Source organism: Podarcis filfolensis (assembly GCF_964270895.1).
Source record: "Podarcis filfolensis genome assembly, chromosome: 15".
NCBI classification, from domain to species: Eukaryota; Metazoa; Chordata; class Lepidosauria; order Squamata; family Lacertidae; genus Podarcis; species Podarcis filfolensis.
Window position 1 is genome coordinate 20,110,885 of NC_139618.1, and position 25,175 is coordinate 20,136,059.

General features: G+C 45.9%; 1 protein-coding gene across 6 annotated transcripts in view; it reads right to left on the reverse strand.

The window, feature by feature from the left end:
• IGSF9B (immunoglobulin superfamily member 9B) overlaps positions 1-25,175 on the reverse strand; it is a 119,588-nt gene that overhangs the window by 39,349 nt on the left and 55,064 nt on the right. For all 6 annotated transcript variants that reach the window (XR_014542072.1, XM_083588313.1, XM_083588312.1 and 3 more), the window contains exons 4-9: positions 23,741-23,892; positions 20,624-20,741; positions 14,641-14,782; positions 13,767-13,912; positions 7,244-7,386; positions 810-950 (exon numbers count right to left, since the gene is read on the reverse strand). Coding sequence is in view for 5 of the 6 variants with exons in the window: in XM_083588313.1 (XP_083444439.1) it covers positions 810-950; positions 7,244-7,386; positions 13,767-13,912; positions 14,641-14,782; positions 20,624-20,741; positions 23,741-23,892 (842 nt within the window). In the remaining variant the exon portion in view is untranslated. The remainder of the gene's footprint in view (positions 1-809; positions 951-7,243; positions 7,387-13,766; positions 13,913-14,640; positions 14,783-20,623; positions 20,742-23,740; positions 23,893-25,175) is intronic.

The following is a 25,175-nucleotide window of genomic DNA, read 5'->3' on the forward strand; positions in this document are numbered from 1 at the left end:
TGGTTCCCCACCCCCACCCCCATGAAATGGATACTTGTGGTGTCTGTGGCAGTTTCTTAGACTTCCAAGGGGGCCTGTGAGCTCAAAAGGGCTGGGGATCTGTGTTCTATCATATTAGCAACAGAATCAGGCAGACTCATTTCAATCGAATGAATCTACAATTCTTTCAAATCAGAGCCTGTGGTCTCTTCACTTTAGGTGAGCTGATCTGATTTGGGGCACCCAGAGAGGCTCTGTACTGTGCCCCCGCACACCACACCCAGCCAGGAGAGCTTCACAACAGTCGTCTTGCCATCACAGCTGGCATTTTGTGGATGCGGATTGCATCCAAAGTTAGGCATGCTCAATGCAATATGCATAGTTCACAAGCTTTTCAGAACAGCAATATATCAAGAGGTGAGATACTAGCTGCCTCTGGCTCTTCCCAACTGTCCCTTAGAGTTATTGCATCAGGCTGCTGAGCTTGAGGGAGAAGCAGAGCAATTCAACTGCCTCTGTTGAGAGATCAGCCACCTTTAGCCTTTCCTCAGATGTCATCTGGCAGCAGCCATTCCATCAGGGTATGTGGGCCATTTGCATTCAAGCTGATTGGTATAAGCACTTTAAGAACTGCTGCCTGACCTGTAAGGGGGGGGGGAGGTTCTGCCCTCCTCCCTCCCTGTTCCTTTTTCCTTGTGTGCCATGCCTTTTAAAATAAAAGCCTAAGGGTACACAGTGCCACACTACTTCTCTTTTTTTGTGAGTATGTTGCTTTGTGAGCCTCTTCAGTTAAAGAGAAATATATTAATGTTTAAAAAGTAAATAAATACCTTCAGTACGAGTCGGGCAGGGGGGGACTGGCCCATTGTACCCAGGGCATTATAAGGCACGCAGGTGTATGTGCCAAGAGCTTCTTCCGTTGCCTCTTCTATTCGAATTGAGCCATCTTCCATCAGACTCCAGCCAGAAAACTGCACAGGCAAGAGAGAAGACTAGACACATTGCAGTTTTTGAGTTTCATATGAGATATAGGGCTGTTTTGTGTTTTTCTCTCCGCTTAAATTATCTGGTTGAATGTGTAGCCATATATCTAAGTGTAGATGCTGCATAGACTGGAACTGCAATGAACCCCTCCTCTTCAGCTGACATTTCAATATATACTTTGATGTAATGCTTTTCATTTGTCAGTAGATGTCACTACAGTGCTGTTTGCACCACCTAGTGATTCAGGGTAGAACTACACTAAACTTAATATAACTTGTAGTTGTAGGATTCTGTTTTAAAGACTTTTCCTTTAAGACAATGGAGTTACTGTAGCTGCATTTTGAGGGGAAAGACCAATTCTTGAGGTGTGAGAGAGGAGCATTTTAACCCTGTCCAATTCTGCATTTTTCCCTTCTGGAAGTTCTCCCCTGCCCTGACCCCCTGCAGACACATGGGTTTCACCTCTGCAAGTGAAATAATATGGGTATTTAAGGAAATTTCGAGTGGATGCCTAAGGACTGTGTCATGTCCAGGAGCTGATTATGGGAAAGGGAGTTAGGAGCAAATCTCTCCTAGGTACCTAATTGGGATTAAAGAGTTCCTGGTCTAAGCACAACACATTAAATACAGGAATGGGGGTCTAGTCTGTCCAGGTACCTGTTCTGATTCAGGTTTTTGGTTCCCAGGCCACACAGGCCTCCATCTCTATGCCCAGAAACCTCTAATGCAGCAAGGGGTCAATGTTGCAAATTTCACAAACTTCTGGAATTCTGGCAGAGTGAAATCACCCAAACTTTCCAGAATGGGAACAAGCAATTCAGCTCATCCTTAATTCAGAAACGTCCTAGCAGCTGCCAGATCCTCAATGTCAGAGCTTGGAAAGTTCATTTTTTTTTAAAGCAGCTAATTCTAGTTCTAGGTGAACGTGTCCAAAAAGAAATTAATTCCAGTTCATGTTGGTCCCTCTTTACAAAATGAACTATCTTGGCTCATGTTCCGTTCAAGTTCATCCAAATGATCATTGGCAAAATACTTTTCAGTATTCACAATGTTACAAGCAGCTGTGCTGAGGCATACAGTGTACTTCAAACAACTAAAACAACAACATCAAAATATGGACACAGTGGGATGTGAATAGCTTAATTCATTCCTTCAAACAATTATCATATTTAAGCTTAAAGGCCCCCAAAGTCCAAAGTGTAAAAAAAGAAAACCCACATGTAAGAAAGTTGAAGGTTTTAACTGGAAGTTGTTCAAAGTTCCATCCTAAAACTTAATCTACATTCAATTCACTCAAAAGTTATGGGGGCAACTTTCAGGTGTTGTTCAGAGGTCTCTGAACTAATTCAGTGGACTTTTTTTTTAATTCAAGCTACTTTATTCCAAGCACTGTATAGAAGAGAGAGAATGAATTACTGGAGTTAGAGCCCTGGTCCACAGTTCTTTTTTATTTTTTTTCTTAGGGGAGAGAGGGAAGCAGGAAGAAAGATTCAAAGCTGCAGCTGTAAAACATCAAGAATCACACCTAGCAAATGCTAAGGAAGAGGAGAGAAACAGGACAGCAGTTCTTTAGATTTGGGGGGGGGGATTCATAAACCAAAATCCCCTTGTCAACATTTTGGACTGCATTTGTAATCCCTTTGTTTCTGTCTGCTGGGAGACGGTCAGTTATCATAATTGGCCTACTTGGATGGCACAGATGTATCGCTTCGGGGAAACATGTTGACACAGAGCCCTGCTAATGAGATGTGGACAATTCCTCCTCCTGGCATCAGCTTGAATATAGCTCAGGTCAGTAGCGCTCAACAAAAACAAAGTACCCTAGGATCACCAATTATTCCCATCATCATGATGGCTGGGGTGCAAAATCATCCCATACCAACCTGAGTGCCGGCCTCGATTCCAGCATACAGCAACTTATTCCAGAGTAAGCTACCACTGACTGTAATTTCGAGGGAACATATGCTCGCTCTCCTCCAAAGGCCAGGGAAGGTCCACATTCAGCCCCAGTGCCCACCCCACTTAAGGGAAGCCATTTGTGCCAGATCAGATCAAGGAAGGAGCTAGGTATGTAGAGGGCTTTGGGTGCAGGCCCACGACACCTATGTGTATCCATGTATAGATCTTCCTTTGAGTATTAAAGTGGTGGATAGAACATGGTATCCCTGGCACTGCACTTTACAGCATGAATCACCCAGTAAGCAAGACTAAAAATGTATTTTTTAGGTTTAGGTGTTTAAAAGCGGGGACTGGGAAGAGGCAGGAAATCTAGGGCCCTGCAGAAAAGAACTGGGCTTCCTAACAATCTTCCTGGATGACCAAAGGATCATCTGGTGCACTGCTGCTTCTCCAGCTGTGGCCAAGCAGATCCCCCCAGCAAGCTTGCAAACAAAGCAGGACTAAGGTATCCTTTGTTGCCTGCTCAAAAACATCTGAGATCTCATGCCTCTGAATAAAGCATCGTGCCAAACATTGGGTCCCTGGGAGGGTCATTTCTGGTGGTCAGGTCCTGAGAACAGGAGGAGTTAGTATCCATCCAAGCAGCCCAGTAGCAGCTGTGTTGTCCAAAACAAATCTAGAGCACCAATCAAGGGTGGCAGGAAGGGCAGGAGCTTAGGGAATATCCTTGTACCAGAGAGAAGTTCCTTGGAATACAAAGCAAAAACTAAGGCTACGGCTTTAAAAAGGTCCTGGTGGGCAGGGATTGGCTCATGGGAATCAGCTGAGTTGTAATAGGCTGAGAATGCAGCCAAGATGGTGCCTGAGCTACAGTGCTGGAGCCATGTGGGGAACACAGGAAGCTGCATTATACCAAGCCAGACCATAGGTGCGGTAGCAGGAGCCACCACAATGAGTCCCACTAGTTCAATGGGACTTTCCCCCAATTTCCTTTCCCTGTGTGCCCCCTCCCCATTGGCTCTGGAGGGGTCAGGGGAGCATGCAGTGGGAGTAAGCAGGGGCATCATTCCATCAGGCAAGCAGAAATGCATACACTGATGGAACATTTGTGTTAGTGCAACACTGAATTCCTTCCCATTTAGATCAGGATTGCCTACACTGACAGGCAAAAGCTCTCCAGGATTTCAGGCACACTTCACTCCCAGCCCTGCTTGGAGATGCCGGGGATTGAACCTGGGACCTTCTGCATGTATAAAGGTAAAGGGACCCCTGACCATTAGGTCCAGTCGTGGCCAACTCTGTGGTCATCTCGCTTTATTGGCCAAGGGAGCCGGTGTACAGCTTCCGGATCATGTGGCCAGCATGACTAAGCCGCTTCTGGCGAACCAGAGCAGCGCACAGAAACGCCATTTACCTTCCCGCTGGAGCAGTACCTATTTATCTACTTGCACTTTGATGTGCTTTCGAACTGCTAGGTTGGCAGGAGCAGGGACCAAGCAACAGGAGCTCACCCCGTCGCGAGGATTGGAACCGCCGACCTTCTGATTGGCAAGTCCTAGGCTCTGTGGTTTAAACCACAGCGCCACCCGCGTCCCCTTCTGTATGTATAGCAGATGCTATACCACTAAGCAACAGACCTTCCCCTGAAAGACATGCAACCCTGGCACCATGCAATAATAAGTTATCAACGTGTTATGAACATAACTTGTCATTGTATCTTGGTAGAAACAATCCATGACAAGATTATGGTAAACATGTTTCGTCACTCAGCTTGAAATCTAGATTAATACATATATATTAATACATTAATACATATATATACATTTCTACCTTGCTCATTACAGAAATACATTCTGCTGATGGGAACACCCTTACTTGGGGCAATATCTGCTCAACTGGAGCTCCGGGGGGAGGGGGGACATTTGCCGCACAGTGTGGCTGTAGCCAGACAGGGGAATATTGTCACCTTCCTGCATGGCTGAGGAGGGGGTGGCTGCCTGATGCCGCCCTCCACCTGGCCATGCTGGACCCTCTAAAAGAGTGGATATTGACCACAATCAGGGCATGGGCATGGGCATGGGGGTTGTGCCCTTCCTGTCCCTAGGGTATTTAGGAGGGTGACCTGGAGCAGGCCGCCCTCTTAGTTGACCAACACATGATTTACCACCCACCCAGACAGTTAGAGGCCTGCTCAGTGGGGGAGCAGGCAAGTTGGCGTAAAGACATTGCTATGGTTAATTAGTCACCATATTCGGGGCCAATGAGCAATTTTCTTCTACAAGCAAACTGGCCAGCTTGCAGACTTTTGCCCAGTGCTATTTTTCTAGAAAAAGAGGTGCAGGAACTCACCATGAACACCTCCTTCATTCTCTTAGAATGATAATGGCGTCCACCTGAGAGGTGCTGGAACTGAGTTTCTTTCGCCTACCTCATAGCAACTGGCACAACTTTGGCGTATAAGGCATTGGGCTGGAGCACCCCGTTAAAGGGGTCCAGAAAGGGTGACTCTGTCTGGGAATCCACAAGGAGACCGATGGGCCAAAACACCTCTCCCAATAGTGGGCCTATGCGAGATCGTGGCACCTGACCCATATTGGGAGTGATTCCCCAGCACTGGACCAACCCATTGGATTCCTATCCTCCACATCAGCCACAGACATCATGTGTCTGTGGTGGCAAATAGTGGGCATGATCTTTCTAAATGTTGGGCATGATGAACACTCACTGATTTCAATGAGTGAGCTAAGCACACAACAAGTATCTTCCCCATGGAAACCCACAGGGCTTCCAAGTGCTCAGCTGTGGCTGGATTGTACCCTTCCCTGATCATCAACACTATCATGCCTGAAGTTGAGAATCACATTAGTAGATGACTTCCCTGCACACACACTCCATTAGAAACAGTCAGAATATAATCTTTAAACTGTTAATATTTAAAGGAAACTCTAAATATTGAGTATTTTGTTTAAATATTTAAAAGAATGAAGTCCTTGATAGGATTTTTCAAACCAAGGTAATAGCAAGACGGAGTCTCATTAAAGAGGATCTTTTAAGCATCCCATATATAGTAATATCTGCCAGATGACCCGTTATATTTCCACCAGTGTTAGATTAATGATGCTCATCTCCCACAGTGACAAGAGGAATAAACTCCCTATGAGACCCTAGATGGAGAGATTGCTGTTGATTAGATTGAAGAATCCAAATTATTGTTCTCTTCTAAATGCCAAGAGACTTTCACATGGTGTGGGGAGGGTAGAAGTGAAGCATCTTTGTATGCAACAAGGGTGTCCCAGCCTAAATTGACAGAGATCACATGGAAGGGGGTGGGTCAGTGGGTCACTAATTGGTAAAATGCATTCCTTACAGGACAGGTATTCAACCAGTAGGTTGGGACACCCAGGTGGGAGCTCTCACATGCTGGAGGGGAAGCTGGAAGATCCTGAGAAAGGACCAGTCCTGACTTTTTTTCCAGCTATTGCTGTCATGTTGGAATCCAGGTGAGGCCAACCAAACCAAAGAAGAACTACATGCGGTGTTTGGGCTAGAACATGTTCTTCTGGTAAGACACCCATTTTTAATTTCCAAGAGTTCTGCAAAGTAGCAGGAGAAGGGCAAGTGTCTTTTTCAGTAAGAAATATATTTCTGACCAACTGTATGCCTCACCTTCCTATGTATAGCTATACCTGAAGCAAGGGACATATCTATGGAGCAGGGGCACTGTTCACTTTTAGTTTTCATCAGAAAATCTCACTGATTAATGAACAGCAATCCTATGCACATCTAGTCAGAACTAAGTCCCATTGGTCTGTAACTTACATTCTATGTCTGCTAGGGCAAGGGCTCTTGCCCGAGCAGACAGATGAGGTTTAATGTTGTGCAACAAAGGATGTGCTAGTGGAAATTCATTGCACAACAGATTGCACCATCTGTCATGCAACAAGGTTACTAGCAACCTGCTTATGCATTTGCTTGTGCAATAACGGTGAATTTCTTCATCGGAACATGTATACAGCTAAGAGGCATTAACTTAGTGCTACACTAGATGCAGACCCATTGAGTTCAACAAGGCATACTCATAGCTAAGCAAGTATAGGATAACAACCAAAACCTAGTTTCAACCAGGATAATTAAATCAGTGTGGTAGATCAAGACCAGATCTGGGGAGATTCAGCTTCAAATCTCCTACCAACATTACTGAAGGTTGGTCGCTATCTCAGCCTAGTTTACCTCATAGGGCTATTGTGGGATAAAACAGGAAGGGAACAATCTTGCGTGCCACCCTGAGATCCCTGAAGAAAAGTCCAGATATTAATGCAAGTAATAAACAGCTGAAGTCCTAAAACAAACAAAATCATACACAACCAAGAGCTCCTTCTACCTTTTCAATGTGCAGAGGGCGTCCATCTTTGTTCCACTTGACCAGGGTAACCGGAGGTTCCGCCTCAACTGGGCAGCGAATGTATCCATGTATCCCCACAGGAACGTATATGACGGGTGGCATGTTGACCACACGGGCAGGATCTGGGATGGGATAAGTCAGAAGGGATGAAGAGCTTTAAAATATGAACCCTCCAGACAAGCATCAAGCTTGTACCTTTCTACTGTGGCCTAATTGAACAGAGGTCAGCAACGTTTTTAATAATGGAGTCCAAAACCCCACATACTAAATCAGTAACATTCATAAAACTCTGGCCTCCAGAGACCTTTATCCTTGTGCTCATTATCTCTGCCAGTTCCATTAGAGCAACACTTAGCATTTACATGGACCCTTACGTCACCAAAAACGTTTTATCTCAATCTATCTGTGCTAAGCTCTAGGAGCATGGAAGCATTTTTCAGTCAGGAGGGAGGGAGGGAGAAGGAGAGGGAGGGAGGGAGAGAGAGAGAGAGAAAAATATAGGCACACACACCCCCTCCATCTTCTCTCTCTCTCTCTCTCTCTCTCTCTCACACACACACACACACACACCCATGATCAGCGTTAAAATCCTTTGCCATCTTACTCAAGAAGTAAAATAAACCTTTACCAGTCAACATTTAGCAGGTGCAACTCACACCTTTCCCAAAGTTGTTTGCATAAAATTTGAGGAAGGATAGTTATGCTATAATTAAAAATGGGGTAAGGGATAACAAGGTTACCCGCTTTGGTACCTCCCACTAGGAGTTAGATGGAGTGGAATTTGAGGTGTACTTGAAGGTCCCTGTTCAAATACAATGAACCCTGTAACCATAGAATCATAGAGTTGGCTCAAACCACTAACCATCTGGTTAACAGCCAGATGCATTCACCCATTGCGCCAGGTGAGAGAGAGAGAGAAAGAGAGGGAGAAGGAAGGAAGGAAGGAAGGAAGGAAGGAAGGAAGGAAGGAAGGATTTTGATCAATTTCTCCGTGTTATTCTTATATTATTTTTATAGCTGGGAAGGTGGGTTGTACATCATCAAGCTGCCACCTAAAATAAAATAAAAATCAAGGCTATAGTAAGGTGGGAGCTCCCACTCAGGAGAATGAAGAAGAATTCTGGGTAAAGCAGAAGAGAGATTCAGTGAGCACATATTCAACAGCGCAATTCTAAACATGCCTAGGTTTTGCAGAATTTGAAAGGGGCTACTTCCAGGTAAGTGAGTATATGATTGCAGTCCAGCTTTTCATAAGCAGCATTATATTTCCCCTTCCTCTCATCCTGCCTGCATCTCCCCCCCCCCAAATCTACTCCTGGAGGTTGGGGGACATTCTGGGACAGATCTGGGAGGTATGCAAGGGGGCTGCAAGGGGAAGAAAGGAAGTCTCATTGTGCAAGGAAGCTTCCCCTCACATGACACTGGATATTGCTCCATGTTTCATCCCTTTCCCCCCAGTTATTAAAAAGATACCATATCTATACCACAGCCTTAAACTGCTTAAAAACAGTCATTCTCTCTCCACAGGGAACTCTGGGTATTATAATCCTGGGTGGAATCTCAGCAACCAGTGGGGGTGGGGGGAGGAAAAACATATATTTATCTATATGAAAACTACCACATTCAGAGAACTCTCAATTGAGCACAATAATAAGAGAGGAATCAATTTTCAGTTTCATTATTAAAAAAAAAACACATTTCCTTTTTAGTTCTAGCTGTTGTTGTTAACCCAAGAGGTTTCACTGCTGCTTTGGATAAAGAAGTTGCCTGTAATAGACAGAACATGCAGTGCACCAACAGAGAAGGGATTTTTTAAAAATTAAATACTAGATATTACTTTTTTAAAAAATAAAGGGAAGGAAGGCAACCTAAAGTAATTTGCTAGGAGTTCTGTGCTCTGGCAGGGATACTCTGATCGGCTGGAGGAGTATAATTGGAAGGGAACAGGAGACAGTATTAAAACCTTTAGTTGCATCGCTAAGGAAAGGAGGCTATTTTGGAACACATGTGGGGGGAACATAAAAGACAACCAGGACGGGGAAAATACCTGACAAACATCGGAAGCTTACTGTGAGGGAGGCTGCTGGTATACTGTCTGCACTGACTGGCAAAGACTCTCTGGTCTTCCCCAGTTTTGTGGGGAGATGTTGCGGATTGAAACTGGGACCATTTGCATGCAAAGCATCTGATCTACTGTTGTGCTATGGCCTTTTCCTAAGAGTTGAGGCCAAATGACCATGATCTAGCTCACCACATGACAGTGGGTCCTTGAACCTTGGGATTAACCAAAAGGCTTAGCCATCGCCAAACAGGATGCTTCTTCACAGCAAGATCTGAATCAGGGTCATAGCATCATTGACAACAATTGGCTAATTTTGCATCATAGTGTGCCTACAAGTACACCCTTTATTTTCCTTCTCTCTCTCTCTCTCTCTCTCTCTCTCTCTCTCTCTCTCTCTCTCTCGGTGGTGGGTACAGGGGTGTGGGTTTATTGGAGAGAATGGCAGAGCTGAAACATGAGTTGCAGCATGATTTGGGACCAGTGGCATAGGATTCAGTTTTTAAGTGCAGGAGCTTATCATGGCAGCTTTCGTAGCCAACAAGAGTTCAAAAATGCAGACACCACTGACAATCCATGCACATGTACACCTTAAATAGCAGGTGTATATAGCACAATACCCATTTTGTTAGGATCAGTTGACATCCTTAGGCTAGTGAGTTGGCAAAGGGTGGTGAAGTGATTGTTAGAGTGTTGGAATTTGGCTGGGGAGACCTGGGTCCACAGCATTGGTCAACTATGCAGCATGACTGTAATCCTGGAAGCAAGATCCATTTGACTCAGCGATACTTAGTTCTGACTTCATAAGCTCAAGTTGTAAAACATACCGAGCTTTAACAACAGATCCTGAGGCATCTGAAATGCAACAGTTGACTTCTAATCAGAAATGGAAACAATCTTGCAAGGAGGTGTCATGAAGCAGGAACCCCATCAAAGAAAAAGAAAGAAGTACCCAGCCTCTGCTTCACTATTTTCCTTCATTCCTCTAATACTAATCTGCCACAGACCATAGCAAAACTTGAAACCCTCGATACCACCCCATTAACTTGCCTGAGCAAGGAAGGCCTGTCAACTACCCATGTGGTCCAGCACATGACACTATCACTCCTGCTCTGGAAAGAAAGAAAAAATCCCAGAGCAGTGTTTTCCCTCTGCCCTTGTTTGTACTCCTCAAAATCACTGGGGAGCAGAGATGGGGGGCAGAGACAAATGCATAGCACAGTCAGTTCTAAGTCAGGACCTGAATCAAGAAATCTGTCCAGCACAGAGCTGGAACAAGGGGATAAGGCAGAATGGACAGGAAAGCAAGTTTGCAGAGACCAGACCAGACAGGGAAAGACAAAAACTGACTGAAGGGAATACTTGGAGTAAGGCTGGAGGAGCACACAGGCAAGGCCAAGGCCTGTCTGTTGCCTAGGCAACAACTCAGGCCTCACCTGGAGGTATTTATAGCCAGACCAGGCCAGAAGGAACCAATAAGCTGACATAGGGTGGAGCCACACCAGAGCCCATGAGGGCAACAATGTTCTTCCTTCTACAACAGTGACTGGGTTCCTCTCAAGGAGCTCCAGGACACTGCCATGAGGTTCTTGGTTCAAAACCTGGTTGATTGCAACATCGTGCCTGGATCCTGCACCATAGTCCTCCAAATCTCATCCTCCACATCTTCCTGTGTCTGCTCCCTTGCACTACTTAGCCTTGTCCAATTAGCAGTATTACAGAACAGAGACTAAAACCTCCTTTTGCATCCTCCGCTTTCTGGTCCACTGACTATTTGGGAATTCCAGATTCATTTGCTTTTGTTTTTCTCCTCCCCTTCCCTTGGGTGATGGGGGTGGGGAGCAAAAAAAAAGGCGACGGGTAATTCCTAGCGTCAAACCAAGAGTGATTGAATGACGCCACCATTGTCAGGGATTTTGGATCCCCCTGCTTCTGTGATTGATGGGAACAAGTCAAAAGGAGGAGGGAGGGCATTAATCCTTATTATTCTGGCTTTAGAGGGTTTTGTGTTCGTTTCTTTTCGCTTTCCAAATTTGATAGCCTGCCAGGGACAAAATTAAAAAAAGAAAAAACCCACCACACAACAGAGGTATTAAAGATTAAAAACCAAATGATTAAAATCCATAAAAGAGCCTTGCATATTCCCATGCAGCAGTGTTCCAGCGGCACTCAGCACATGAATTGTGAACGGGAGTAAGATCCTCCAGGAGAGGGATTTTTCAATCAGAGGTTTTGTCTGATCACACTGCACTGCACAGCACACACACAAACACACCACTCCCCCAGCCCATCACACTTTGCAAACAGCTGACAACCACCAAGGACTGAAACGTTTATCAAGGTCATCTGATGCCGTCTGTGGCATCGTAACCCAGATTCATATCCAGGGCGTAATGAGGAACTTGATTTGTATACACACAGTTTAGTGCCATGTCTTAGGAAATGTAATCAACATAGGCTCAAGGGATTGGTAACGGGACACTGAGCTTTTTCACTTCTAGGTCACTGGACAGCATCCAACTTGGTTGATTAATGACTGGCCAAAAGCCGTTGCCATCTGACAGCTACTTGGGGAACACTGAACGAGACAGCTTTCCCTCCCAGACAAGAACTGGAGCAAAAGTGACCCGGAAAACCGGAACCTAAAAATGATGCGCCTTTCCTCCTAGGTTCATAGCATGTTGTAGATGCGTATGAAGCGCCAAAGTCCAAACAGTGAACCCAGGACCAGGAAGAGGTTTTAATTCTGGGCAAAAATGTAACCATAGTTAGGATATGTGGAACATGCTGCAGGCGTAGTCACGTTCTCCGCCTCACTTTTCTGGCATTAATCCCTCTCCTGTCTGTGGTTTACTTTTTAAGCAATGGTGTAGTGTTGCACCAAGTTTAACACAGACCATGGTTAGAAGTAACCAGTGTTACACCCTGGTTTCAAGGAAACTGTGGCTAGCACTAACTTAACTGCAAATGCAACACTATTTTATTTTATTTAACAACAGTTATATACCACTTAATTGTAAAAATGATGATGGGTTTTGTAGTCCAAACTATCTGGGAGGGCACTAGCTTGGGCAAGTGGTCAGATGTGGTCAAAGTGCACAGCAATGACCCATGAGCCAACATCTGGGTCGCTTCAAGGAGCTGCAGGCAGTGCCTGCTAAATACTGCTGGTTGTTAATATGCCTTGGGCTTTCACCTTGGAGGCAAAAGCCTGCCCTTTCCCAAGCTGCTTGCTGGTCTATTGATCCCCAACTTCCTTCTCAGAGGCAGTGGCATGCCAAGTGTGCCAGGGCATCTGCACAACTACTGTGTCCCTTCCAGCTCAGCCTTATGGTTAACATCCAATTCACACGGCTGGGTCTGGGAGCCGCAGCACAGCTCTCACCAGCCACCTTGAGACAAAACAAATGTAACAGAGATATAAAACCATTCTGATGCACTTGAGTTTGCAAGGATCAGTGTGGTACCTCACCTACAGTTCAGCTTTTGAAAACCCCCTGGAAACAAATATATACACATACACAAGCACACACTAGGGGCTCCGCCAATCCTACCTACCCCTTTGGCAACTGCCCTTCCCCTACATCTGACCAAAGCCCCCTCCCTTTACACCTCACCAATCCTTTGCCTCTCCCCTCGCCCCAACATCCAGCCCCTTTTAAAGCAGAGGGGGAGGCACTTCACAGAGCAGCTTGCTAAACTGCACTGTGAAGCATATCTCCCCTCTTTCCACTCCAGGTGAGTTTAACAGAGAGGGGACAGGTGCTCACTGAATCACAGCCTGAAGGGCGCTCCCACCGCCCCATTAAACCCCGATGCATGGCCAGTCTGCCTGGGCCAGCCTGCTGCTCCTCACACTGCAGTTGGCATGGCTGCCATAACCTGCAGAGCAGGACAACATTTTACGTGTGTGTGTGAGAGAGAGAGTGAGTGAGGGGTTAAACTGTGTCCTGTTTGGGGGGTGGGGGGCTGCAGGAAGCCATGCTGGCCAAGCGCCTAGCGGATTGCATGCACTGGTTTAAAAACAAAGAATTAAATAAAAGCTGATGGGTGTGCATCCTGCCTAGGCAAGGAGTGGCAGCTTAACCCTCCCCGGGGACATCTAATACTCATATGATACTCTAACTCTGAAGCATCTGCTGCTTGGTACAATATGGCAGGGCTAGGTAGCATTGCATTAAACAAAGCAATTAACCCAGCAACCGCACTGATCAGCTTGTGCCTCGTCAGTCCCAGTAATTTAGGCAGAATTTATTCTCCACTCTCTGGGCTGACGTTGTGCCAATGCAGTCATCTCAGTGCCCGTAAAAAGTTACGGGGAGGCTGCACAGGGATGCCGCTGCCGACATTTCTCATGCCAGTAAGCATGTCATTGACTGTCCTCCTGTGTCTGGGAGCTCATCACCCAGGCAGCCTCCATTCACCCCAGACAAACACACTCACACTGCACAGTCAGGTAGGCAGAGGCTGATGGCGAGCGCCCCAGGCTGTTGCTTGGAATGCAGGTGTATTTTCCAGCGTCTTCAGGCTTGACTCGGAAGATGATCAGCGTCCCATCAATCAGGATCCGAACCCTCAGCTTTAGGTCACTGCAATGGAAAAGGAGCAAAAGAGAGGACAAGTGAGTAACGACAGGCTCAGGGAGAAGGGGGTATCCAGTGTGTAGCAGAAGGAACATAGCTCAGTGTTAGAGCATGCGTCTTGCATGCAGAAGGTCCCAGGTTCAATCCCTGGGCATCACCAGGTAAGGCTGGGAAGATAACCATGTCTGAAAACCTGGAGAGCTGCTGCTGCCAGCCAGTGTGGCGAGTCCTGAGCTAGATGGGCCAAGGCTCTGACTCAGTAAATGGCAGCTTCCTTGGCTCAATTATGAATGATTTAACACCACTGAATGTGAACTACATGATGGGCAAGAGGCAGACATCTCCTGACTATACAGACTCCCGATATTGACAGGTTTGCAGCACAGCACAGAGGACTTAAGCACAAAGCCAGAGTCATACTTGGAATCTCCCATGGCTTTTAAAACAATTGAACAGCTAGTTTGGACAGGGAGGCAAATTCAATCAGGATCACATCATTGGGGAAGGGGGTTGATCCTTTCCATCAAACCTTGCCATCAAACGTATGTGTCAAATGCACTTAATTAAAAATGAATAACTGTTAGTGGATGATTCCAAGGGCCTCCTGCTGGAGTGTGCAGTCCTTTGAAAAGAGAGCTGAGGCTGCTTGCTCACCCTAGCTGCCCCATTCCCAACCGCATCCTTCACCAAGACCAGACAAGAAAGAGAGACCCGAAAACAGAATCCAAACTCACTTCTTAAAGTAGACGTTCTCGTCTTCCCAGTGCCAAGTGTAGGTCAGGTTGCCTGGATATGCCTCAGCCTGGCAGGTGAACATTGCATCCTGGGAGATGTTAACCGTGATGTTCTCTGGAGGGGAAACGATGAAAGGGGGTCCTGTGGGAGAGCAGGAGACAAACAGTTACCTCAGCAGCCAAGAAAGGGAAGATGAGCTCATTGCTAAGAGCGGCTGACTTAACGGCGCAGGGAACGAGAGCAAGAAGAGCCACCGTGCCTAACGAACACAAACTCTTGGCATTTCGCCCAGGTCACATAATCCAGCACAGCTCCACTCTGAATTCCTCCCTCGTAGAGTAAGAACCGTGTACTTTTGAGTTGGTGCATCTGGCCCTGAGACAACTTTGCCGTAAGAACATAGGAAGCACCCCATTGGATCAGGCCAAAGGACCCATCTGGTCCAGCACGGGAACTGATCAATCTGAACTCACTCTCAAAAGGTGCTTAAGGCAAACTACTCTTTCTCAGCCTCAACTCCTCAATCCCACCTCAATGGGTGCTGGGCCGTAGCTCAGTGGCAGAGCCTTGCTTTGTATGCAGGAGGCCCCAGATTTAATCTCAACCATCTCCAGGTAAGGACTGGGAGAGCTCTGTCTGATACTCTGCAGAGCCACTGCCACTCACTGTGTGGAGATTCCAGGCCACGGGCCAATGTTGGCCAACCAGGGGATCCAATTTGGCCCACAAGGCTGTTTTCCCCAAATCACGCAGGATTGTCAATCAGCTGATATCACTCAGGTGATGGAAGGAAGCGGGGGTTCAGTTCTGTTTTGGTTGCACATGCAAGTCCCCAGCAGGGAACAGCTACTCGCAGCCAAAACAGGATTTGACCCATTGCTCTTCAGCCAAAACAAGCAACCTCAGTTGCTGTTATTTGCAGACATTGGCTACGAGAGAGACTTTTCCCACCCACAGCCAATGTTTGCAAATTCCAGTGTAGACTACTGGTCTTGAACTGGAGGGCTGGGACAGTGGGTCACAGCCTGATCCAAGATGAGTAACAAGACGAGCATTGCCACCGTGCAAATGTAGGGTGAAATATTAAGAAATTGGTCCCCAAATGCATGTTTGGGTTAAAAGTGGGACTGAGAAAAGTGAAGGCACCTGTTGTGTGCAATAATGAGCTAGCTGGACCATTAGCCTGGCTCAATATTGCAGCCATCTCCCAAATTCCCAACTCCAAATCTAGAATACTAGGATAATGTTGGCTTGCTACAGAGGTTTGTGGTCACGATTATCAAGATGTTATGAGTTGCTTTCAATTTTCTGAAGTGCTAGAAAAATGCTTATTACTATGATTATCTATAGCCCAATCTCAACATTTGGCAAAGGGCCATTTTTAAATTGAAAAGAATTATTACGGGGGTGTTAACAATGGCCACGTTTTCCCCTCAGAGCTAGATGGGAAATGAATGTTTATGTATCTATGTGTCAGTCACCACATGGCATAGATTCTGAATATACAGCATTTCTCAGCAAGGCTGCTACAGAACCATCATGGGTGCTTGAAACACCCAGATCCCACAGAAAAGTAAAGAGGCTAGTCCTCATGGCTATCATGTTTCCTGTCCTCGAGACAGATGAAGGGAGCAGTTGCAAAGGGTTCTGGGGTTTGCGTGGAAGTTGGCCCCTAAGTCAGGCATTTCCCTCTTCTATATGTAATATGTTTAAAAGTGGTTATCTGTCACTGGCATCTAGGAAATCGAATTCTGTGGGGATTCAAATAAGACAGCTTTGTGTGTATATACAAGTACATACAAATCATGGCCGGGGTGTGACTCCATTATACCATACATTTAAAGCACTGTGATACCACTTTAAACAGTCAGAATCCTGGAAGAGTGCTGGCCAGTGGTCAGGAATGATGGGAGTTGTAATCCAAAACAGAGAACCAGGTTGACAAAGGCTTGGCCTGTGAGGTTGCAAACACTGCTTTAAATCAGCATTATTTGCACAGAACAACATTTCTGCTCTTGCAAATTTTACACTCTCTTCTCCAGGAGCAAATGTTGGCTAGATTAAAAGAGGTTTTTGCTTTGTTTATGAAGGAAAGTTGTACATGCACCATTAAAAACAAAAAAGGCTATTTTCTCTCCAAATAGATCTCTCCCTTCCCCACCCCACCCCCCATTTTTCATTTTAAGACTCTCCAGACTTTGGAGGGAGGGTGTGAATTAAAACAGTCTGCCTATAAACCAGGATGGCTGTTCAATCAGGATGGCAGGCCCATGCACAATTGTGTTCCAATTAAATGGATTTTTCTTTAATACTAATGGAATGCAGGGCCATTAGCTGCCATCATGACAGACGAATGCCACTTACACATTTGCGGTGTCTGAAAAGGCCTGGGAGTTCTTTTTTTAAAAGCTGGGGTGGCCAGCTGAGAAGGAGGTCAGGGCTCCTGCAGATTTAACAACTGCACAGAAGAGGACAGTTTTGCAGGACATAGATCATTTCCTCTTCTTTAAAAGACAGAAACCTTTTGCTTCCAAGAAAAGAGGGTGGTGGCAGCTGTCTGCCCTGCATTAACAACTTTGCAAGGGAGCCTTGGAGTGACTGTCACATAGCCGGGGTGAGGGGGAGTGTCACACACGTACCGCAAAGATGGCACAAATACAAATAATATACTTAAGGGCGGGGGGAACCTACCTAACATATTCTGAAGAATCCCAAGGCTTGCAGAAGTTCAAGAGAATCTAAAAAAAAAAATCTAAGGGGGGACAATGTACCCACCCCAAAAAACAAGTGGAGTGGGCGTGCTCAGTAACTACTGAATGTTGTGTGTTAGTTGGAACACTCTCCACCACCCAGCCCAGTTTGAGCTCCTTAATATCCAGTAGTCAAGCAAGGCTGTTGGGGAGGAACCCTGATCAAGAGCACTCCTGAAGAGCTGCAGGACAAAGGCCAAAACTCAGTGGTAGAGCATCTCCTTTGCATGCATAAAGTCCCCGGTTCAGTCCCCAGCATCTCCAGCTAGGGCTGAGAATGCCTCCTGTCTGAAACCCTGAAGGGCAACTGCAAGTAAGTAGAGAGAGTGTTGAGCAAGATGAGCCAAGCATCTGACTACATATAAGGAAGCTTCCTGTGTTCCTGGGAGGTGAGGACACGCCGCAACATTTTGTTGCAGCTTGATGCAGATCTTTGGGCACTCCAAAGCATACCCACAATGCAACTTATCACTGCTCCAAAATGTTACCCTCCAAATGGGGCAATGACTCTTCAAAAGGGGCTGCACCTCAGTGGCTGAGCGTGTTCTTTGAAATCAGAACATTTAAATGGTCTCTGGCTTGGAATGGCCACTGACACAGATCCACTGCCAGTCAAGAACAGACAGCGTGAGTCACAGGACACTGTGGCTTCATCCGCTGGCCAGTGAACCCAGAATAGCCTGAGCCCTTCCAAGAAAATATGCCATCAGCAAGGGCAGGACAAGGGTTGCAGGTGGCCTCACATATTGACCCGGAGGACTGACAGCTGGGGGAACACAAAATGTCATCTCTCTTCCCCTAAGGGGACTCCCATCAGAACCCACTAGCTGTTCTCTGTATTGCTGCCAAAAGAAACCAGGGGAAGAGAAGCAGCCCGTGCTCTTCTGAATCTGTCTGCAGAATTATTTCTCCCTTCTTTATTTCTTTTGCTCTTTCTGTTCCCTCCCTGCTTTTAAAATGGTGATGCTGCAAACTCGAACCGCGAGCTGCCCCAGCTCTTAAAGAACAGGAGGGACCCAACTGCAACAATAAAAATCAATGCACAGACAAAACCAGCTCGCAGAACAGCTGTTAAGCAAGCAGGAGGAAGGGAGCGGGAAGGGAAGTTAATACTATCGATGCAGACACAGGAAATCAATACAAAACGCTCCCCCTCTCCCCTCAAGGCAAGGCCAAGGCTGCCAGTTTGGGCTCCACCTGCCTTCTGCGAAACCTTTTGTCTCCCATGCAGGACAAGGAGGCATCAGGCCTCTGCTCTTTTACACACACACACACACACACACACCCGACCCACTGCTCCTCTTTTGCATTCCTTGGGTTCTTCAGCTGAGCTAGCAGCCTTCAGCACTTTTTAGACGTCTGAGGTCTGGACTTAATGCTCTTGTTTATTTATTGATGGCATTGTGGAGGGGGTCTTTTTTTAATGGAGGGTTGGGAAAGAGGCTCATCTCACTGGCTGAAGGTTATGTGGCCACTTGCTCAGGGTCACCTTCAACAGACGCAGCCGTTAACTATTCTTTTAGCAGGAGGCACTAAGAAAAGTCTAGGAAGCACAAGTGGGGAGGCCGGTTGGACTCCATCTCCCATCATCCCCAGCGAGCATGGCTGATGGTCAGGGATGATGGGAGTCTTAGTCCAGCAATGCTTGGAAGGCTGCAGGTTTCCCCCACCTGTGCCAGAGAGCACATAGGAAGAAAGGGTGGACGATGCTAAGTCAGAATCAAAACTGCAAAAGCCTTTGTGGCCAAGACTTTTGGGGAAGCAGCAAGCCTCTCTCTACATAAAATGGCACATTGTACAAATATGCACGTGCAATTTCCTGTCTGAGAAATACAGGACCACGAAGAATCAGGGCTGAAAGGCAGATTCCACATACAGTCCAATTGCAACACTGTCCCCAAACCAGCATTTTACTTCTCTACACAGGAGTAAATAAGAACCACCTACATATATGATTTTTAAAATATAGACATGGAGATACAATTTAGAGGGGTGGTCTCAGCCTCCTCTCTCTCCTTAACTCAGCCTCTTCATTAACCCTCAGTACCATCCAGCCATCACGCTAGCATGTGAAGGGACAACCAACCACTGGGTTTTGATAGACAGATGCTTGGAAGAATTACAAAATGAGTTTTGGGGGGAGGAGGAGTATCAAATTTCAATAGTGTATATATATTTCTATGAATCCCTTTTTTGCATTTTTTTTAAATTAGATTTATATGCCACCCTTTATCAAAAGATCTCAGGGCAGTTCACAAGAGGAAAACACAAATAGTTAAAACCAGTGCTTTTTCTGGGGGGGACGCAGGGGGACGCATACCCCTAAACATTTTGTGAATCTTTGAACTTTTGTCCATTTACTGTATTTATTTTTCCCGATCTGAACTATAAAATGGTGATTTTCTTGAGTCAAAATGAGAGTACCCCTAAACATTTTTAAGGGGGGGGAGCACTGGTTAAAACAGAAATATTGCACTCCTGTTGCATGCTATTGCACACCTTGGTGTTTGTGCGACTCTGCTTCTCCCTTATTTCTCATATTATATGCAACCCACCATGCAGAGGGCATGGTGGGGCAGCAGCACTCACCTGAACTCCCAACAGCCGAGTCACTGCTGAGTACCAGGAAGGTTGGCGCTGTGCAAACACGGCACGCTGACCTCTCTGCCACCTCTCCTCTCCCAGTAACCAGCAATGACCTGGCTGTAAAGGGTTCAGGGGAGCGGCACAACCATGCCATCCACACCTGCTGTAAGTTCATGCTTAAAGAGAATCGCAGGGCAGAGGAGGAAGCCGCTGTTCGTGCCGTGAAACAGAAAAGCCAGCTCACAAAGTTTACCAAACCCAAAAGAACAGTCTCCATCCGTTAGCCACTAAGGCATTTCTCTAGCGACTTCAATCGTACACTAGGCAACAACTCCTAAACAACTCAGGTTTCAGTGGCTTCCTAAACAGAATAAACAATGAAGCCATTGCACAGGGTCATACAGGGCGAAAAGAGAAATATAAGACCTAAAACAAATATAATTAAGTAAAATATGCTGCTGAAGCAAGCATCAGTTGTAGCACCAAATGGATACCCCCAGCTGCTGCTGGACTGCAACTCCCATCTTCCCTGCCTAGTGGCCATGCTGGCTGGGCCTGATGGAAGTTGGAGTCCGGCAATGTCTCTAGAGCACCAGGTTCCACACTCCTGTTCTAGGGAGCCCATAAGGACTCTCCAGCTAGTTACCTTGGACAAGCAAGCGGGTAGTGTGCACAGCCTCTCCCTGGATGCTATAAGCCCGGCAGGTGTAAGCGCCCCGATCATCCCGACTAACGGAAACAACAGTCAGACTCCCATCACTAACCTGAAGAGGGAGAAAAAAAGAGAATGAAAGTTCGTCACCCAAAACCATTGCAGCTACAAACATATGCATGCGCACACACATACACACCCCAGCTAAACCTATGTGCAGCATTAACTGCATGCTTTCATTCCTTCCCAATGCAAATAGCAGCTTCAGAGGGGCATTTTTTGACAGGCAGGGGAGGAAAGTGTTAAAACACCACCACCCTGATCATCACCATCGCTTCCACAATGGCTGCTATTTGCATTTCTAATAAATATGCATCTGGACCATTTCTAGCTGGTCCCAAACACCCACACCCACACCCTAGTTTCCTATACCAGAAAACATGAATCACATATTAATGACTTTGACACAATCTAGTTCAATTTTGTATCCTGCATGAAAATGGAAAATTGTTCAGTGGCTCCTCCATCAACCCATGGATAACTATAGTGAGATTTACGATGGACATCATGTACTGAATAGCTAAATCAACACTGTACCTCTATGTTCTTGTTCATCATCACCCCATCTTTCCTCCAAGGTGGCATACATGCCCCCCACATTTTACAATCACAACAACCCTGAGAGGTAGGTGAGGCTAAGATGAGGTGACTTGGCCCAAAACACTCAATGAGCTTTATGACTGAGGATTTGAACTCTGGTCTCCCAGGTCCTAGTCCAGCACTCTAACCAACAGAGGAAAAAGTGGGAGAAACAAATGGAAATAACTCTTACCTTTGTACTGTTGGCTACATTCCTGCCAAGTAAGCACCAGAGGTTTCTGCACAGAAACACACACACCCCTCCATCCAGGCAAGCAATAGGAATGATCGCATTTGAAGAACACATTCCAGGCATGCAAAAGCAATCAAGGAGTGCATGGATGAAGCAGGACCAGGGAGGGGTGGAGCATGGGGAGAGGAGGTGGAGTTTAGAGAAAGTCCCAAGGGCCAGACAGAAAAGGCTAGAGGCCTCCTTTTGGCCCCCGGAGTGTGAGGTTGCACCCTCCCGCATCATTTTAGTTATTCATTTTTTTATTTAACAATATGTATACAGTGTTTGATTGTAAGGAAACCTCCAAGCAGTTGACAAAAACATGAAACATTAAAGCGATCAATAAAAACACAGTTAAAAACATGAAGATAAAACCAACAGCAGCTAAGAAGACATAAAACACACATCTTTCTAATTTCAACCCATGTGTAACTGTATTCATTCTATGTGCCTATCTTACAGTTTAGCTTTTCGTATTTTAATCTTCATCCATCATTATAATTATTCCCCCTGTTTTATACATGTTAAAGAATGAAATAAAGAAACCCACACATGTAAGTTCTGCAGGTCTGGACAGGCTTGCTGAAACAAACAAAATATGTTTTATGTGGGCACCCAAATGAGTACAGCGGAGGCACCTGCTGATGTCAATAGGCAGGGAGTTCCAAAGTGTGGGTGCTGCCACACATAAAGATTGATTTCTTACACGTGTGGAATGAATATTAGGGGGCACCTGAGCCCCTTTCTGAATGGGGATATGATAATCCCACCTCATCCTGCCATAACTCACTATGAGCAGCCTAGCCCACTGCAGGGTCACTTAAGCTACCATACTTTTATTCCCACGTTGCTTTGTTTAGTGCAAGTGTGAAGTGAGCATACAGACAATGCATGCATTATTTCCTCCACCTTTGATCCATCCTCTTCCACCCCGCTGCCAACGCGAAGCTTCATTTCACTTCACCCTTCCATTTCAGCTCATTAACAAATGACTCCTAATTATTCTCATTGGTGCCGGTACCAATTCCAATGCCTGATTTGCCAATTACAATTCATACAGATGGAATTCCTGGCTGAGCAAAGGACAGAGGCTTTTCGGGGGGGGGGGGAGAGCATTTATGAGAAAGGATGAAACAGGGTGGTCCCCTCTGTGAGATTTTGATGAGTTGCATGATAGTGCTTTGCACCCCGTGGGGCGGATGTCACAGCTCAAGACAGCAAACATGACATATTTAGAAATGCATAGTGTGTTTTTTTTTATTTTAAAAAACCGAAAACAGTAAAAGGGTGTTCAGTGCCACAGGCACTGCTAATTGATGTGTGAATCCTTCCCGATTTGGGCACTGCATTTCAGAAGGTTCTCAGGACAATAAGTCCATGAATGTCAGCTGGTAAATACTTGCAAATCCAATAGCGGTACCCTGTGGGCATCCAGGGGTTAAATGTACTGTTTGCTTGGAATCACAAGATCAGGAGAGTTATCAAGCACCTGCCATGTATAGGTAGGTAGGTAATATGGCTGGCAAATTTATTTGCCTTACTGATGAAGCTGACAGAGAACCTCTTTTGCAATTTCCCCTAATACACCAAACTTCAGTGGTTCTGTGCCTACTGCTTTGGAAGAGAAAACAGAGCCATCCAAAAAGAGAAAACAGGATGTTGGACAAGACATGACCCCTCTCATGTTCTTACATTAGCCCAGTACGGCACGCTCGGATCACCAGCAGCTCTCCAAGCCTCATCCTGGGTTCTTTCCTAGCAATCCCACCCACATTCCATTGAATGTGGTGATGCCAGAAATTGTACCTCCCTACATTAGGCATGGGACACGGGTGGCGCTGTGGGTTAAACCACAGAGCCTAGGACTTGCCGATCAGAAGGTCGGCGGTTCGAATCCCCGCAACGGGGTGAGCTCCTGTTGCTCGGTCCCTGCTCCTGCCAACCTAGCAGTTCGAAAGCACGTCAAAATGCAAGTAGATAAATAGGTACCGCTCCAGCAGGAAGGTAAACGGCGTTTCCGTGCGCTGCTCTGGTTTGCCAGAAGCGGCTTAGTCATGCTGGCCACATGACCCGGAAGCTGTACGCTGGCTCCCTCGGCCAATAAAGCGAGATGAGCGCCGCAACCCCAGAGTCGGCCACAACTGGACCTAATGGTCAGGGGTCCCTTTACCTTTACATTACGCATGCAGAGTATTTCCTCCATCCTTGAGCCGTGGGGCCCTTTCTGAGCATGACCTTACCTGATATTTATTGTTGGCACCTAAGAGGTCCCCCTCTTTCAGCCAGGTGACGGTTGGCTTAGGGTTCCCGAAAGCCATGCAGGTGAGTGTAATGCTGCCGCCTTCCTTCGCCTCTACGTATTGGGGGGGAGTTTCTGTGAAGGTGGGGGGAGCTGCCAAGGAGATTGGAGAAAAAGAAGACATGAGAAAGATGATGGCACACGCCCTGGCCACACATTCCGAATCTGCTTGAACTTGAGCATTGCTGGCCTACAAACCCTTTGCAAATGAAAAATGGTTCTCTTGACCCACACATAGGTATGGATGTATCATACCTATGTGACTTTTATAAACTTTGTTTTGTCCTGTATCCAATTTAATCTGCTATTTCTTCTTGGGGAGGGTTTGAGGAATGAATAGGTAAGAAAAATACACATTGAATTATTTTTCTCTTTGACATATTTTCCCACATTCAAAGTGCATTTTGGTAATATCATTTGACCGAAGAACTTCAAAGGCATGTGAAATCCAAAGGAGGGGCTGTGTTCTGATCCGCACAATAGATGGGGGGGTGGATCAGGTCTGTTAGCATCAGGTCTGTTATCCATTCCCCCACAAAATGGATTTTGTCAAGCATCCCTTTACCTGTACAGGCTTCAGACAACGTCCCAAGAGTAAGCAAAAGCATACAGTAAATAGCTAAAGAGTGAACAACTGGAAAGTGGATTTTATATAAGGTTCTGTCCAAATTTTAGATAAAGGTTCTGCACACCTTCCAGCTTGTCAATATCCTTCTTAAACTGTGGTGCCGAGAACTGAACACAGGACTCCATTTGGGGTCTAACCAAGGAGGGTAGCATGAACTATTCTTCGCAAGGCACACACACAAAGAGCCTTGTGGCACTAGACTAACAGATGGCATAAGTCTTTGTGGATTTGAGACTATTTCAGACACATGAAGTGTTATGCTCAGTTGGCAGATACCTTATTTATATATACATACACATTCATATGCAGAGAGAATATATATTATAAGGAGTGTGACCAAAAGGCTATGAAATGCACGAAGCGTAGTTTGCGACATTTCTATGCAAAACTCTTAAGTATACATTCAAGAAAGTCCAATGACCATTTGCAGTGGCCATTTTGGCTAATTTGAAGTATGAAAGGAACACCCTCTCCATCAAATACAGGAAAATCTGCCTGCATTACTCCGGGACCCATTCACCCCACCATTGTAGGAAAGCTATCAAAATGCACAGATGCACCAGAGTGCAGATAACTAATCTGCCTTTTGATTAAACAGGCTCTGGGAGAATTATAATATAGGCCTAATCATAAATAGCTGTTAATTCCAATTTTCTAAGAAGGCATTCCAGCAATTTCAATTGACTCTGAAAAGAACTGATTTTTGGGTAACCACCCCCAGAAAACATTGCTTATTTTCTGAAAAGAA